The 16,135-nt window shown below is 47.9% G+C and overlaps 1 protein-coding gene across 1 annotated transcript in view; it reads right to left on the bottom strand.

Moving 5' to 3' along the window:
- Positions 1-2,259: 2,259 nt before the first annotated feature.
- Positions 2,260-16,135, bottom strand: part of Hal (histidine ammonia-lyase) — a 31,349-nt gene continuing 17,473 nt past the window's right edge. The window contains exons 17-20 of the mRNA XM_006988458.4: positions 14,316-14,450; positions 7,066-7,174; positions 6,895-6,964; positions 2,260-5,220 (exon numbers count right to left, since the gene is read on the bottom strand). Coding sequence (XP_006988520.1) covers positions 5,080-5,220; positions 6,895-6,964; positions 7,066-7,174; positions 14,316-14,450 — 455 coding nt within the window. The 3' untranslated portion in view covers positions 2,260-5,079. The remainder of the gene's footprint in view (positions 5,221-6,894; positions 6,965-7,065; positions 7,175-14,315; positions 14,451-16,135) is intronic.

The following is a 16,135-nucleotide window of genomic DNA, read 5'->3' as shown; positions in this document are numbered from 1 at the left end:
CCTGGCATTCTGTTGTTCCTTGGTCATATGACATTATAGTGGCTCTGTAAGAGCTAACTACCAAGAGAGGGAGGTCCTGACATCTCATACTTTCATTATCTTTCCACTCCATACTTTGCTTATCAATATGTCTCTGTGTAGGGCAGAGTTGAATGCCACATTATTGTCTAAGTGTACAGTGGGAAGAGCCTTGTAATCTGACCTGTGGCCAACTCCTCTAGCCCACCGGATCTTCTTGACCTTTTTGAGTTTATTTTGTTTTGAAAGTACAGAGACGGATGTTTCAAGAATGTCTCACAGCCTCATGAAGGAACCTCTGGCTTCTTCTTTATGTGTCACAACCTCCAAGGCATAAAGAAGACCTTCAAGTAGATAAGGATATCTCCCTCAAAGTGTGTGTGTGTGTGGGGGGGGAATAGTATGTTCAGGACTTTCCTGGGGAAGCTTCGAAGCAGCATTCCTGGGGAGAAGGCATAAATGGTGCAAAAGAAATTTCCATCAATCCAATATCCTCAAACTGTACAAATATTAAAAGTATCCCAAGTATGCACCGGGTAGAGATGAAAACCAAAGGTGGCATGGCAGCCATCATGGGGCTCAGCTCTGCTGGATCTTTGTCAAGCAGCTGTGCTGGCTTTATGACTTCTGCCATTCCATTCAGTATGGCTGTGCCTGAAAAGTCCTTAAAGAGCAGACTGCGCTGGTCAGGTGATGCACCACAGCCCTGGCTCAGTCCCACACACTGGGCCAAGAGGCATAATATTCATGACAGGTGTCAAGAACCTGACCAGATGTGGCTTTAAAAGTGTGTGTGTGTGTGTGTGTGTGTGTGTGTGTGCCCCAGGGATGGCTCAGTGGCTAAGAGCACTGGCTGCTCTTCCCAAGGACACGACTGTCGGTATGCAAATCCGATGCCCTCTTCTGGCCTCCACAGGCACCAGGCATGTGGTGCACAGACATACATGCAGGCAAAACACCTATACACAGAAAATAAAAAATAATATATGTATTTTTTTTTTAAGTAAGGGGGAAGGAAGTCAGGCCTGACGGTACATGCTTGTAATCCCAGTTACTTGGGAAGCTGAGGCAGGAGGATCTTGAGTTGAAGGCTGCCTATCCTGTGGAGTATGCTCAAGACCAGCCTGAGTAACTTAGCGATACCCTGCTGTGGTCAGACCAGAGATGCTGCCCCTGGAGAGGGGACCAGCACACCTGTATCCTGTCCCTCTGCTTGTCTAAGATACTAGATTCGGAGGCTTCTCCCTGCTCGAGTCTGTAAAAGTGAAGAATTCCCTTCATTCTGTGGCTATTTTTTAATCTCCCACGCTTGCTTCTGCTGTTGGACATGGAACTATGAAAGGACCCAATTACCTACCTCTCACACATCTTAGTGCGAGTCTATAACCAAACCAGAACTCTAGCTCATTCCTCCCTTACCTAACAGTTTAAAAAAAATGATAGTTGGGAATATATAAGTCAGTGGTAGAGCACTTGTCTACAATGTGTGGGGCCCTAAATTTAGGAAGGGATGGGAGGAGAAGTAAAGGGATAGAGATGTGGGGAAAAGCAGCCTTTTCAGCTCATCACTGGAAATTCAGAAGCAGGGCAGCCCCCTTAGGCATACACAACAACTCAGCCACGCGATGACCCGGATAGACACCTTCCTGCCTCTGCTCTGCCACCCGGCAGTGCCCCGGATCTGGCTGTCAGTCACTTTCCTCATCCAGGTCAAGCAGGAGAGAACAATGGATGGCCTCCCTGGCTCCAGGGAGAGAAAAAAAACGCTCTCTCAGAAGTTGCCAATGAGATTTTCCATGTCATTAGCTCTCTTGCAATCCCAGGCCTTTCTTGAACTCAGCAGGGAGCAGAACGCACAGGGCCGTTTACACTAAGCAGGTCTACCTCTAGGCTGAGGGAATGCTCTCTATGTTTTTTTTTTGTTTGTTTGTTTTCAATGCTCACACCTAATAAATTGGTGCCTTTAACAAAGGTAACCAAAAAGCAAAATGATTATTTATTTTTGATCAATTGTTTACGACAGCCGTTTTTCAACCTTCCTAATGTTGCAACCCTTTAATACAGTGCCTCGTGTCAGCCATAACATTATTTTCGTTGCTACTTCATAGCTGTCATTTCGCTACTGTTATGAGTCATAATGTAAATATTTGTGGTCTCTGATGGTCTTCAGCGACCCCTGTGAAAGAGGTGTTCAGCCCCCAAGGATGAATGGCCAGACCCCAAAATAAAACACAAGTATAATAGTATGAAAATTATCTCTTTTCAAGTTATTTATTAGAATTTATAAATTGGGTAGGTTGATAATGGCCACAAGTGTCCTAAGTCACGTGTCCATCCTCTATAGTTGGCTCTGGCGTGCCACGTGGCTTGTATCGGCCACCAGGGAACGAGCAAATGGAAGAGCAGAAGTTGTGGGTGGACCCCAACCTTGAGGCCTCATCCTCTCCTACTGCCCTAAGTGAAGGGACCCAGGCAAGCACCCCGGGGAAGGGAAGCCTGATATGCCAACTCGTTTGCCACGCCTCCACGGGAAAGGCACGAGGTTCGGCACCTTGTCTCAGATCTGTTATCTTTCTCTGACTGACTCGTTCAGAAACTTGACCAGCTACACTCGGGAGAGGTGTTTTTCTGAAGAGGTGGAGGTGTCCTGGTTAGCTCCAGGTGTCAAGTTGACACAGCCTAGCGTCAACCGGGAAGTCTCAACTCTGGGGCTGCCCACATCAGATTGGCCTGCGGCCATGTTTGTGAAGGATTATCATGATGGATGATTGGCGTGGGAAGGCCCAACCCACTGTGGATGGCACCCACCCTAGGCAGGTGGGTCTGGGCTGTAGAAGGTGTTAGTGAGCCAGTCAATAGCTAGCAAGCAGTGTTCCTCCAGATTGCTGCAGTGATGGACTGTCCATGGGAGCGTGAGCTGGAAAAAAACCTTTTCCTCCACCCAGCAGCTTTTGCTCCCAGTGTTTTCTCACAGCAACAGAAAAGCAAATATTAGGTGTTAAACTTTGTTCAAAATAAATAAAAGTAGAAGGTAGAAGTGCAACTCGGTGCCAGAGGATGTGTTTAACACACACATGACCCCAGGCTCAGTTTCTCCCCAAAGAACACCGTGATAGCAAGCCATTGACACAGTCTGCCCCCCCTACCTACCGGAGACTCTTGAAAGTGGGGAACTAACAGAGCTAGATACAAAACCTAGGGGTGAAATCTGTCAAAAGGAAGGCCGAGGTGGACAGGAAGCCAGCATTGCCAAACCAGGAGTGGGAGCGGCCATCTGCTGGGCCCCGCTGCCTCTGCAGCAGCTTGGGTAGAGGAATGGGTAAACTCCGTGGTGTGTGTGTGTGTGTGTGTGTGTGTGTGTGTGTTGGCATTCAGCAAAAGCTAGCAGGAAGAATAACCTGCAGCTAAGCCTGTTCCTGGGCCCTTTTTCACCTCTTGAGTTGCTGAAGGCAAAGACTGTGGACAGGGCATGCTCAGAAGAGTGAGGACCATGTGCTGGGGAATATATCTTGGGCCCCCTGTCGTCTGTGACCAGCAAGGGATGCTGGCAAGCGTGTTCGTGAACCAGCTACAGTCTTTCTAGCCACGCGTTCAGACTCCTGCACATGCAGTGTTTTGCACGTGTCCCCAGCCATGGCTGCGAAGTCATCCATCCCAGCCTTGGGCTGTCAAGAGGTCGCCTGCCCGACCTTTCTGAACAATGACACAAAGCCTACCCACAAGATTCTTTATCTGCTTGGGGGAGAAACAGAGGTTGGGCAATCATCTGCAGGGCCCCATCTGACCCGTGTTAACAAAGCTCATGTTAATGATTACCTACTGCAGGCAGTGGACCAGCTCCCGCCCCGACCCCCAAATGCCTCATCTGCGCAACAGGAGGCTGCTCACTAAACTTACTACCAACAGATGAATGGAGCACTAAGTTGTGGGAAATGACAGGACTAACTTCGAACTTCGCCTGAGCACATCACCAAGCGGTTAGGAGATATGTGCCGTGATTGGAGACATACGAAAGGCATGGCTAGGCAAGGGCAGTCTTTATATTCATCCCCCACCTCCTTTGCGTTCTTGGTGGGGTTGTTTCAACACCCCTGTACTTAGTAGGACACAGATAACAACCAGAAACAACCAAAAAGAGGGACTGTTAACCTTTGTAGTTAATGGCTTCAGACCTGTTCACATCCCGCCCCCCCCCCCCCCCCGTGTGTGTGTGTGTGTGTGTGTGTGTGTGTGTGTGTGTGTAAGGTGCACTTGCTCCTGTGGGCACATGCAGAGCCCAGAGATAAATGTTAAGATGTCTTTTCTTATCACTCTCTATATCATATATTTTTTTTTTTGAGGCAGGAACCTGGAATTCACCATTTCTGCAAGACTGGCTGAGCAGTGAGCCCCCCCAGGAGTTTGTCTCTGTCCACCAGTGTTGGGGCTCAGGTGCCCACCACCACACTGTTCTTTTTTTTTTTTACACAGATGCTTGAGATTTGAACTCAGTTTGGATCCTCATTATGCACCCAATTATGGAACTCAATTATGCACCCCCTGAACCAGCTCCCCTCGCTCAAGACTCTTTTCTGCGATTCCATGAGCAGGAGGAGGAGGGGCTTAGGAACAAATTCTGACTTGAAGCATATTTGTCAGGTTATGGTACAGTCCAACCAGCCAAAGAAAGTCAACTAGGAGAGTTTCTCGAGACAAATTTTTCTTTAAAAGGTTCACAAAAGTCTGACGCTTCAAAGAAGAATGCTCTGCATTGAGTTCCCTAATACCAAGAGTCAAAATAGACCTATGGAATTGTGGCCATTTTTAAGAGTAAGTAGCCTGTTTACATTGTCAAGAAAGAAAACGCCATGACCCAAAGACAGCCAGAACTCCGCAAACCATGGCGATGAGGACAGGGCTCTCGGTTCCGCAACTGCTTTGCTGCCGCCGACCTAACCAGAGCGTGCTTGAAAAGGGACGAGTTCTTCGCATCATGGACGGTGGTTGCTGGGCCCCTCCCTCACCCACCACGGCTGTGTGGGGCCCGGGCATGTCCGAGGTGCCCGACCACGAGGAAGCCCACTAAAGATCGTCAGACTCTGGGATTGTAACTGAATTCTTTCGCAGGGATTCTAGTGAAAACGCGGTTGGAGAAAGCGGCCTGGATTCCGGGATGTGCTCCATTCTGTATTTCTCAATGTACGGGGCAGCAACTTCCCAGACCTGAGAGGCAAGGAGGGGACAAAGTCGAACTGGGGACAAAATTGTTTCCACAATGCTGTGATGAAACGTGAGCTTCGCCCCAAATCCAAGCGCACCTTCTGTACCTGGCCAAACACATAGCAGCTCGCTTGCTTGTACTTGGGCCATTTGACACAGACTCCGTGTCAATTAGCTGCTGGATACATTAAAGGATTTTAAAATGCAAAGTCCAAAACCAAGCTCACGTTGTAAAGGTGTTGAAGCTGCTTTCTACTTCGGAGCAAAGCAAGCAAATCCACAAAACCCAAACAGAACCTTGGCAGCTCAGAGCGGACCTCTGCATGCTTACTCGGGAATCTGGGAGATAGGGCAGCGCACAAGGCTTGGAAGCTGAAAAGGTGGTGCAGGGAATTCCCCCAAGGTTGTGTTTCTAGGGCCAGAAGTATGCAAATATGGCCCGTGTCCCAGTTCCATAAGCATCACCAGGGACAAGCCAGCGTCAGCTTCCACCCTTCACGGGAATGGAAGCTGAGTTGGTATACAATGATAAGACTGTCACCTGCACGGCCAGGCTTTCCTCTCCATCTGCCAACCTATTTTCTTAAGGCTCCATTTTTGGCTTGTAGTTTCCTTTCTTTCTGCTTGTGGCCCCTGACAGCCAAGGAATCTTTCCTATCCTATGACCTCACAAGATACACTCTTAACCAGTGTGGTAGCTCCTACCTGAATCCTAATACCCTTTGGTTCTGGAATATACCAAGGGGAAGAAGATTGGCCTAAACTTGTGGCCATCCTGGGCTGCTCCATGAGGCCTGAGCCTGCCTGAGCTACACAGCCTGAGATACTATCTAAAACACCCTGGAAAAGGACATGTATTCTTTACAAGCTAACCCCCTCATGGGAGATGTGTTCCCTCAAAGGATATAGAAATCAGAGTTGTGAAGTTTAAAGGGAACGTTTGTCCCCCAGAACAGTCACAGCTCTAAGGGAAATCAAGTGATTCTAGGGAATGTGGCACCAATGACTCAAAAGTTTTAAAGCATTTTTAAAAAGTGTCTGTGTGTGTATGTGTGTGTGTGGCATATATGTAAAAGATATATCTATTACATACATATGCATACATCTTATATATTAGAGGCATATAAAATATACATGTGTATTAATTTGCATAGGCTGCATGCTTTTGTTTTGTGTGTGTATGTATTTTAAAAGATGACCCAGCCTTTTAGGCATCTGTATCAAGTTCCCAAGTCTATGGCCAATATCACCAAAGGAGATGAGCAGCAAAGAAAACTATCTTGCCGAGCAAGCAGGTACAGGGACACAGTGGAACCCTGGGACTTCACAGTGTCTTCTTCACTGGGTGGTGGGAGCTGTGCTAACCTCAGCAGGAGAAAGTGTGTTAGGGCGGCAGAGGACGGCTTACAGAAGGCTAATGAGCTACCGCCCCATAGTCTCCTCATGAATACCGTCTCCACCCTCCACTTAAAACCACGTCTAATCCGTCCATAGTCAGTATCTGGGTCCAAGCCGGGTCTTTGGGGGAACTATCAACGGCCTTTCATCATCTTGCAAATCAGCTCTCTACTTTTGTGTTCTCTCCCTAGGGAGAGCCAGGAGAGACAGGCTAAGACAGTGTCTCTCCACCCTCAGCTCCCACTTCCCTTCCTCACGCCCATCAAGTGGTCAGCTTGCCTTTTGCTCCAGAAGTAGCCTGTGGGCTGCTTCGATGTCCGGGGCCATGAAGCGATCTTTGATCCAGGGCCTACAGAGGAAGCAGATCAAGTCATCAGCCACAGCACACCTGCCTCTGCACAGACCCACCGCTCGGAAATGGGGTCAGTCCCGGAGGCCCGTTGGCTTTACCTGACCACAGAGCGCACCAGGTCGTACACCTTCTCCAGCGGAGTGGTTGTTTTCAGGGGCCGTAGAAACTCTATGCCCTGGCAGGCAGCGAGAAGCTCGATGGCCAGGACTGAAACAAAAACATGAAAGCAATCAATGGTCACTTCAAGCCTGGTTTCATCCCCATGGGGCCGAAATCACGCAGAGTCGGAACTATCAGGAGCCACCTGCATGGACAGCTGGCTTTCTGTGTAGTGATAGAATGAAATTGCCTTAAAAGTGCTGGCATTACAGGTATGCACCTATTACAACCAGTTTATGCGGTGCCTGGATTGAGTCCAGGGCCTGCGCATGCTAGGAAGCAAACACTATACCAACTGAGCTACATACACACAGCTCCAGGCCTAAGTTAGTTTTAATTTAAGCCTCTTTTTTTTTTCCTCTTGGGTTTTTGAGACAGTGTTTTACTGTGTAACAGCCTTGACTGTCTTGGAACTTGCTCTGTACACCAGCCTAGCCTTGAACTCACAAAGATCCACCTGCCTCTGCCTCCCAAGGGCTGGGATTCAAAGTGTGGGCCACCACTGTCCAGCTTAAACCTCTTTTTCGAAGCTTTTGGTTGTATCTTCATTGATGAGCTGGAGAACTGAAAAATTTACCGGGAGAGATTAGCAGTGTTCAGAACCCACCAAGGGAGCTGCCTGTTAGGCTCCATTGGCACAATCTGCCAGTGCCTCTTTCACCAAGGTTCGCCAGCCGGTGGTTATGTCATGTGGATGGAGAGGGGGGGCTACCTGAGAACCCCATCCCTGCTTGGAGTCCCAATTTCACTAAATAATGATGCGGCTCTTCTAGGTCCACGGTGGATTATTTACCCTCTCTCCTCTGTGACCTTTCTGTACTCACCTAAATGTGTAATGTGCTTTATAAACTGAAAAGCAAGAAGTCAAATATTTTTAATATACCATCTGGGCTAAGCACTGTGAACTGAAGTTCTCGGGGGGCGGGGGGGGGGGGGAGGAAAGCCTATGTTAAAGATTCTAGCTAAGCGGTGGTGGCACACACCTTTAATCCCAGCACTCAGGAAACAGAGGCAGGTGGATCTCTGTGAGTTCGAGGCCAGCCTGGTCTACAGATCAAGATCCAGGACAGGCACCAAAACTACATGGAGAAACCCTGTCTCGAAAAACCAAAATAAATAAATAAATAAATTCTACAAAGCTAATGGACTGATTAGAACTCTGTGATGGTTGAAGGTTGGAATACTGCAAATCCAACCCGAACCATCTTGGGCTATTGTTAGTCCATTTAATAGCTATCCATTGCTCACCTCTGTGTCTGATCTAACACCCACGTGACTACCCAGTGAAACCCCCTGGGATATATTAACTTAGCATATCACTATCTCCCTCCAACCCCCGAGCTAAGAATGGCACCAAACAGCATCCGAGACTACGGCAGAGAATCCTCTGCTCTACGGTAACCCACCTACCTGACGCTCCCACTAATGTGCCTGGATTTAGGATGTGCTTTTGCTCTGGAACTATAAAAACGTCACAAATGGTTACCATGTTGGAACATAGAACTTGGGGTAACCTAAGTAACCCAAATCTGTGTTCCCGGGCCACGACCATTCACAGAAGAAACTCTAGAATAAGCCATCTCGTATCCCCTCGGAGGTGAGCGCTGTGTGTCTTATCTTGACAGGGAGTGGTGAAGATAATGGACTTGAACCTGGGTTTAGATCCCATCACCGACATTGAGACTGTACAGTTTTGGGGACGTGGACCTCTGCTTTGGTTGCCAGATCTGTCAAAGGGGACGACAGTCCAGGCCTCCCTAGGGTGACAATACTGTATTATTATATTATAGATTAAATGAGTCACAAGGTCGGATATAAGTAGAGAATGTCTGATACATATTAGTAACATGTTGTATTACCTGTGTTGTGACAGATGCAGCCAAAGGCAGATAGCAACAGGCGAGCACATATTGGAAAAATAAACATGAAACACTGAGAGAAAAACTCTAAGTTGCTACTTGTGACGCGTTTTGCTCTGTAACCCGGTCCCCTAGAATCCATCAACTGTGCAAGGACTGTGTGCATCTTCATCCAGCTGGATGCTTTTCATCCAGCGCCCCTTTGAAAACAAGCCCAAGGGCCACCCTAACTGTGCGAGCTATCGTTCAAACACATTGCAAATGTCCGGGCAATGCCGTCTGGTTTTAGGATGGATTTCTTCATCTTAGAAAAATTCACATGGATTCAAACTACCCTCAGCCTGTTAGCTTTTAGGTCTTCAGTAGGCACGCTGCTATCTGCATAACCACAGAGGTTAAGAATAGAGTAAGGGATGGGGGGGGCAGGAGACAGAAGGAAATCAATCCTAAGGTAAGGGAGATAAAATATACAGTTATGGAAGAGACAGGGTTGGGGGGCTGCAAAGGGAGGGTTAAACAGAGAAAGGGGAGAAAAGGGGGGAAATACGGGGAGTCAACAAACACTAAGGGCCATCTGAGGGGTCATATGGAAACCTAGTACAATAGAAGCTTATATATATATGTGTATATATAGATATGTATACATACATACATACATACATATATACATATATGAAAGAAACCTAAGTGGAATCATCAGATAACAGGGAAGATAATGTCCCAACTGGACTTCTCACACCAGTAACTGAAATCTCCAGTGCCAGGAACGGGTTGCATCTAATTGAGTTGTTGGCCAACATGCCCCATAGAAACCCCCAAGCCACTCAGGCTATTTCCAAGCCTGCTGGTAGCTTTCCATAAGCTGACAGTAAGGCGCTGTAGCTGAAGACAACATCTACGTACCTCACTGAACACGGAGGAGCCAAGCCAGTGCCTAACTGGAGTCTTTATCCCTGCTGACTGGTTTTCACTGCACTGGAAGGTACTCTGTACACTACTAGAAGAGAAAGCTAAATACCAACCACGGTATAAACCCCTCCACCTACAATGGGGTGACCAGTCTGCATGACACACTGAAGCAATAGTGGTACAAAAGTTGTGGGAGTCGCCAACCACTCTCTGATTGGATTCGAAGCCTACTCCATGAGATGAAACCCATGCCTGCCACTGCTCAGGTGGCCAAGATCCTGAGACTAGACTGGCCATGGACCTAGAGAAAAAAACACCACCACCACCAAATGCTATTGTTCTAATAAAGGAACATAGCAATAAAATCACTCCTAATGACATTCTGCTATACCCATAGATCAGTGTCTCACTCAGCCATCATCAGAGAAGATTCCTCCCGGAGTAGATGGGAACTAATGTAGAGACCCACAGCTGGGCACTGGGCAGAGAGCGAGAGACCTTGGAACACTCAGTTCTAAATGGGATGTCGTCGTGGAACCTCTCCTCAGGTCTTAGAGGAGGAAGAAAGATTGTAAGAGCCGGAGGGGATGGAAGAGACCAAGGAAACAGTGCCTTCCAGACACACCAGGACTGACATGCATATGGATTCACACAGACTGTGGCAGCATGCACAGGATCTGCACAGGTTCAAGCCAGATGGGGCCCCAGGAGTGAGAAAGGAAGTAGACACAAGCCCCCATCCCATCCCTAGTCCAGAAGCTATCTCCAACTGACAACTGCGTGCAAAGGAGAAATGAGTTTTCTTCAAGGGAGCATCACTGGGCAGACAAACCACACTTAAGGGGGGCCCCGTGCCCAGCACGAGACAGCCAAAACAAGATGAATGCAGTGTTATTGTTGGAGCTGATTTTGTCTTCCCATGGGTTTTGTGTGTGTGCATGGGTATGTATATTTCTGTGTGTGTGTGTGTGTGTGTGTGTGTGTGTGTGTGTTTATGTGCTTTTCCCTTTTTCTTCTGTTTGCTTTGTTTATTCTGGTTTGTTTTTTGTTTTATTGGCCTTGTGGGGAAGATCTGGGAGGTGATGGGGGAGGGGAAACTGTGATTAGAGTGGAAACTGTGAGCAGAATATACTCTATGAAAAAAAATCTACTGCAAATTAAAAAGAAATAAAACTATCCTAAGCAAATAAATAGCAGCACTTCTTAGCTATCTTGCAAATGTATATGTTACTTAGATGCATTGAAAACACGTCTGGTGCTTTTACCTACCACGGGGCTAATTTAAATGCACGACCTTGTCTCTAGAACTGTCTTGACTTCATACCCCTTCACCCGCTTCAGATCTCTGCCGCCCTGTGTTCTACGAGGTGTTCCCTTCGACCCAGTTTCTTCCCTTCTTCCAGTCACCCGTTATCCTTCAAGTTCCCTTTCATCCCCATGCAACTGCTTCAGCAAGGCCACGCTCCTGCACCTCATACCCCTGGTCACCTCCGGCTACCTCTATACACAGAGCACTGACCATCGATCACCCAGCAGCACTTTCCCCAGGCGTTGGCCTCTGTTCTTGGATGCCCCATGGTGTCACTGTTTTGCATGCCTCTTCCCTTTCCCTCATAACAGTAATTCACTTCACACACACACACACACACACACACACACACACAGATAGAGATAGAGATAGAGATAGAGATAGAGAGAGAGAGAGAGAGAGAGAGAGAGAGAGAGCGAGAGAGAGAGAGAGAGAGAGAGAGAGAGAGCGCACCATATGTTATTCAGGTCTTACTCATGGGTTCTCCTTTGAAGATGCCATTTTTGATCCCTTCAGATCTCATCAGGTTCTACCTTTTCCTCCTATAACTCTCTACCCTTCAGCATTTTGTTAATTACCACAAAGAGCTGTCAGGTTGGCCAGGGTTTGCGTCTCCAAACAGACTTGGTTTCTGTAAGGGCAGGAGATGGGTGCCTCTCGCCCACTCTGTTCCGTACTCCGCTCAAGTGGCAGGTGCCTGTCTACACTTTCCATACTCCCATGCTGGTGACGTAAGCAAGGACAGCGAGTGGGCACTGTAACAAGCAGGCCCAGATCTCCTACTCAGAGCCAGCACTACTGGATTCCAGAATTTGAAGATGTTTGCTGAACATTTATAATCAAAACAAACTTAAGTAACAAACCCATCACCAACTGGCTTGTAATACAGCTGGTTCTTACCTACCTGTTGCTGATTTCCCTTACATGTTATGAACAGAGAGCACAACACTGATGAACCAGGCAACCATTTGCCGCCATGCACACATTTGAACACTAAATCGGAACCAGGCCCATCTAGCGATATGGCCAAGGCGGACGAGATCCTTGCCATTGTGGAAAGACAAACAGACCCAGAGGCACCGGGTGCTATCAGAACAAAACAAAACAAAAGAAAAGGAAGGAAAAATGCCAGCTGCTGTTCTGGCTGAAGCCAAGGGAGACGTGTGAGAAGTCTGAGCAGCGACATGGATGGAGTGGGACCAGGCACGTCCTTGGAGTGGGTGCTGCAGGTGATGTGCTCCCTGGCACCACAGGACATCACTGTGGCTCCGGGATGGAGAGAGCCTAAGAGAAGGGGCAGCAAGGGGCAGAATACCAGATCGTGCCGGGCTTCTAGGAAGTGGGGTGGATAAGGAAGTTTTGAGTGCTGGAAAGCAACTGGCACATTTCCAGCTGGGGCATGGTGTGGTCTCGATTACGTTTGAGGTTGCGTTATGTTTGCAGATGCTCGCCCTGTTTCTTGATGGGTGGCAACTGCGTAGGAGATTAAGGAGGAGGAGGTGACAAGTTTTTGGAAGACAGCGTTGGTGTGTCGATGGATCAGATAGAAGAAGTGGGAATAGATAAGGGCCAACCCGTCACAGTTTGGTCGGGGCTGGGCATCTAGATAGACAGATAGCACATGCAGCTGAGGATATGGAGAAATGAGTGTAGGCACGTAATATCCACTCCGGATGGCAATACATCTCCGGCTGGCTCCCATAAAGATGGGTGGAGAGTTACTGTATGGCCCCAGCCATTCCAGTCCAGGCAAAAACTCAAATCAATGTCATTACATCAGAAATGCCCAGGGGAAAGAAAACATGAAACTGATAGTGCAAAGAAGCGACCGGAAAACTAGCCTGGCATGTTGCTGAGTCAAAAGCCAGGAGGAAAGCCAGGGCCACAGGACTACCCTGGAGGAGAAGCAGCTTGGAATCCTGACAGCAGAATTTAAAAACAGGGGCCTGGAATCCCCGTTTGAACAAACCCAACCGACAGGCTGAGGCGCTGCGGCGGCTGGGGGATTTTGAATATGTATTTGGTGCTGATGATATCAGGGCTCAGCTGTTTAATTTTGTTGGGTGTGGTACGGCATCCTGGCTGAGAGGAAAGGTCTGATAACAGGAGTTGAATGAGGGCAATACCAGTAGACATGTTAATGTGGATGGGGGAAGGCCACACAAAGAACTACAGGCAACTGAGGAACGCTGAGAACAGGAGAATTAAGTCTTCCCCTCCGAGAAGCATGCCAAGTGGTTGTCCAATACCAAACATCCAGTTCACGTTATACACACCTGGCGGGTTATACTTAGGAATATATGCATATATACGTGTGTGTGTGTGTGTGTGTGTGTGTGTGTGTGTGTGTGTGTGTGTATGCACATAAATGTTGGGACTCCTGGAGGCCAGAGGTGGCAAGATGACTCCAGAGTTGGAGTTACAGGCAGTTACCTGACATGAATTCTGGTGACTAAACTTAAGTTCTCTACAAGAGCCGGGCAGTGTGGCGCACACGTTTAATCCCAGCACTCGGGAGGCAGAGGCAGGCAGATCTCTGTGAGTTCCAGGCCAGCCTGGGCTACAGAGTGAGATCCAGGACAGGCTCCAAAGCTACACAGAGAAACCCTGTCTCAAAAAAAAAAAAAAAAAAAAAAAAAGTTCTCTACAAGAGTATTATGTGCTCTTAATCACTGAGCCATCTCTCTAGCCTGGAACTATTCATATTAAAGAGAGAAAGTATATATGAACAACATGGAGATTTGCTTGCAGATAATTTGGGAAAACAAAAAATGGGAAGCAAATATTTGGGCTTTTGAATCAATTGAGGCTTGCTAGGGTTCATGGTCCTCTTCTCTCCACTTTCAAATATCAAAAACAAACAAACAAAAATCCCACCTCATTAAAACAAAGCTATACAAGGAACCAGATTCTCTCTGCATAGATCCTTAGTTCTTAGTCTTCAGTGAGGGACAGAAACACCTGGAAAGCTCTTAGCTACACTCCCCTCTTCTCCCTAGTGTTTCTGGGAGTGGTCCCAGGATCTGTATTTCAAATGGGTTTCCAAAGAATACTGATTCTGTGGGCAGTGATTCCATTCCGAGAAAGACCCGCCTCCCAGTGCTGGCTTTACCTTGTTCTACATGCTCGACGACCCTGAGGGCCTTCCTGGCTGCCCATCCTCCCATGGAGACGTGGTCCTCCGTGGCGGCGCTGGTCGAGAGTGAGTCCACAGATGAAGGATGACAGAGAGCCTTGTTCTCAGAAACTGCAAGAGACCAGTGCAAGTGAAGTAGCAAATCCCTAAAAGAAATGCTGCCCAAGTAATACACAGCTCCCCTCAACATCTCCACAGCATGGAAGGACCTCTCCAGGGGCCCTTGACCAGATGGCGCACAGCCACAGTGGAAAGCCACACACGGGTCAGTGTTCTCCCAAAGTGGGAAGGGTCCTACGATCCTGGTGAGTTAGGAGATAAGGAGGAGATGAGAATGTGGGCAGGCTCATATAACAAAACCATGCCAAAAATACTAGAAGCATTTAGCATGCCCTCGAGATGGGTGGGGATGGGGTGGGGTGGGAGCATGATGGATGAATGAGTCTAGCTACTCAGGAGCGATTTGCTTACGTTGGAAGAAAAGCCAGATTAGCATTTAGGGATGGCACTGAGAACCGATGCTGGGTCTGCAGATCTTGGGCAACACTGAAGAGCTCAGTCGGTTCCAAGACCATGCAAGTAGGTGTTTGGGGCTTGAACAAGGGCTTCGAGATAACCAGTGATGTCTAGGAAGTGAGGGGCATCTACACTGGGGTCTCTCAAACCACATTAGTCAGTAATCTTGCTACAGTGCAGATACTGAGTTTGGGATAGGCTCTGAGTTCCCATTACTTTAATAAACTCCCACGTGATGCCATATTGCTGCCGTACGGCATCCTTCATATGCCGTACTGAAGACTATACCTTAAGGAGCAGAGACCCAAACCTTGTTCTCAGTTCTGGATGTTAGGAAAGGTCAAACTCAAAGTCTTTTCTCCTCTTCCACTGATCTAGAAAACAGTTTCTCTTTTCGAGGATGTAAGACACTGGCTCTCAACCTGTGGGTCGTGACCCCTGGGCTCAAACAACCCTTTCACAGGGGTTGGCTAACACCTTCAGAAAACACAGCTGTTTACATTATGAGTCATAAAAGTAACAAAGTTACAGCTATGAAGTAGCAATGAAGATAATTTTATGGTTGGGGGGGGTCACCGCAACATGAAGAACTGTATTAAAAGGTTGCAGCATTTGGAAGGTTGAGAACCACTGATAGAAGGAATCCCACCCCTCGGGGATCCAGGTTGAAACTAGGGGGACCAGCTTTGTCCTGGTTTGTGCAAGATCTCTCAGGTTCTGTCACTCAAAATTGTCCCCTGGTACCGTATGAAACGAGGACTGTGTTGACCAGAACCTTTGTAGGAAGTACAGACTTCCAAGTACCCAAAAGGTAAACGAATGACTGAATTAGATAAGAAAGTCCATTTTCAGCAGGCAGCTCATGAGGATGAACTCCTTCAAGCCAGTCTCCCCAAGGCCCATAGTCTTGTCTAGAACTCAAGCCCTGTTGTCCCACGACCTCCATAAAGTGCGAAGTCTCTGTGTTAGGATGTGCTTTAGAAACCACGAAGTGAGCAAGTAGACAATACCAGGCCAGAGAAGACAGTGAACTCGGTAGTTCTCGCTAAGTGGCTTGTATTGAGTTTGAGTGAGAGGCATGAGCCGGGAAGAGCTTCAGAATATCTTATTGTGTCCCATGCCTTTGAGTCCAGCACTGGGAAGTCAGAGGCAGATGAATCTCTTAAAAGATCCAGATCAGCCTGGTCTACCTCTGAGTTCTCTGCTAGCTAGGGCTGTCTCCAAAAACAGGGACTCGCCGGGCAGTCATGGCACAGGCCTTTAATCCCAGCACTCGGGAG

Source organism: Peromyscus maniculatus, chromosome 18, assembly GCF_049852395.1.
Source record: "Peromyscus maniculatus bairdii isolate BWxNUB_F1_BW_parent chromosome 18, HU_Pman_BW_mat_3.1, whole genome shotgun sequence".
NCBI lineage: Eukaryota > Metazoa > Chordata > Mammalia > Rodentia > Cricetidae > Peromyscus > Peromyscus maniculatus.
This window is presented reverse-complemented; position numbering and strand designations above follow the sequence as displayed.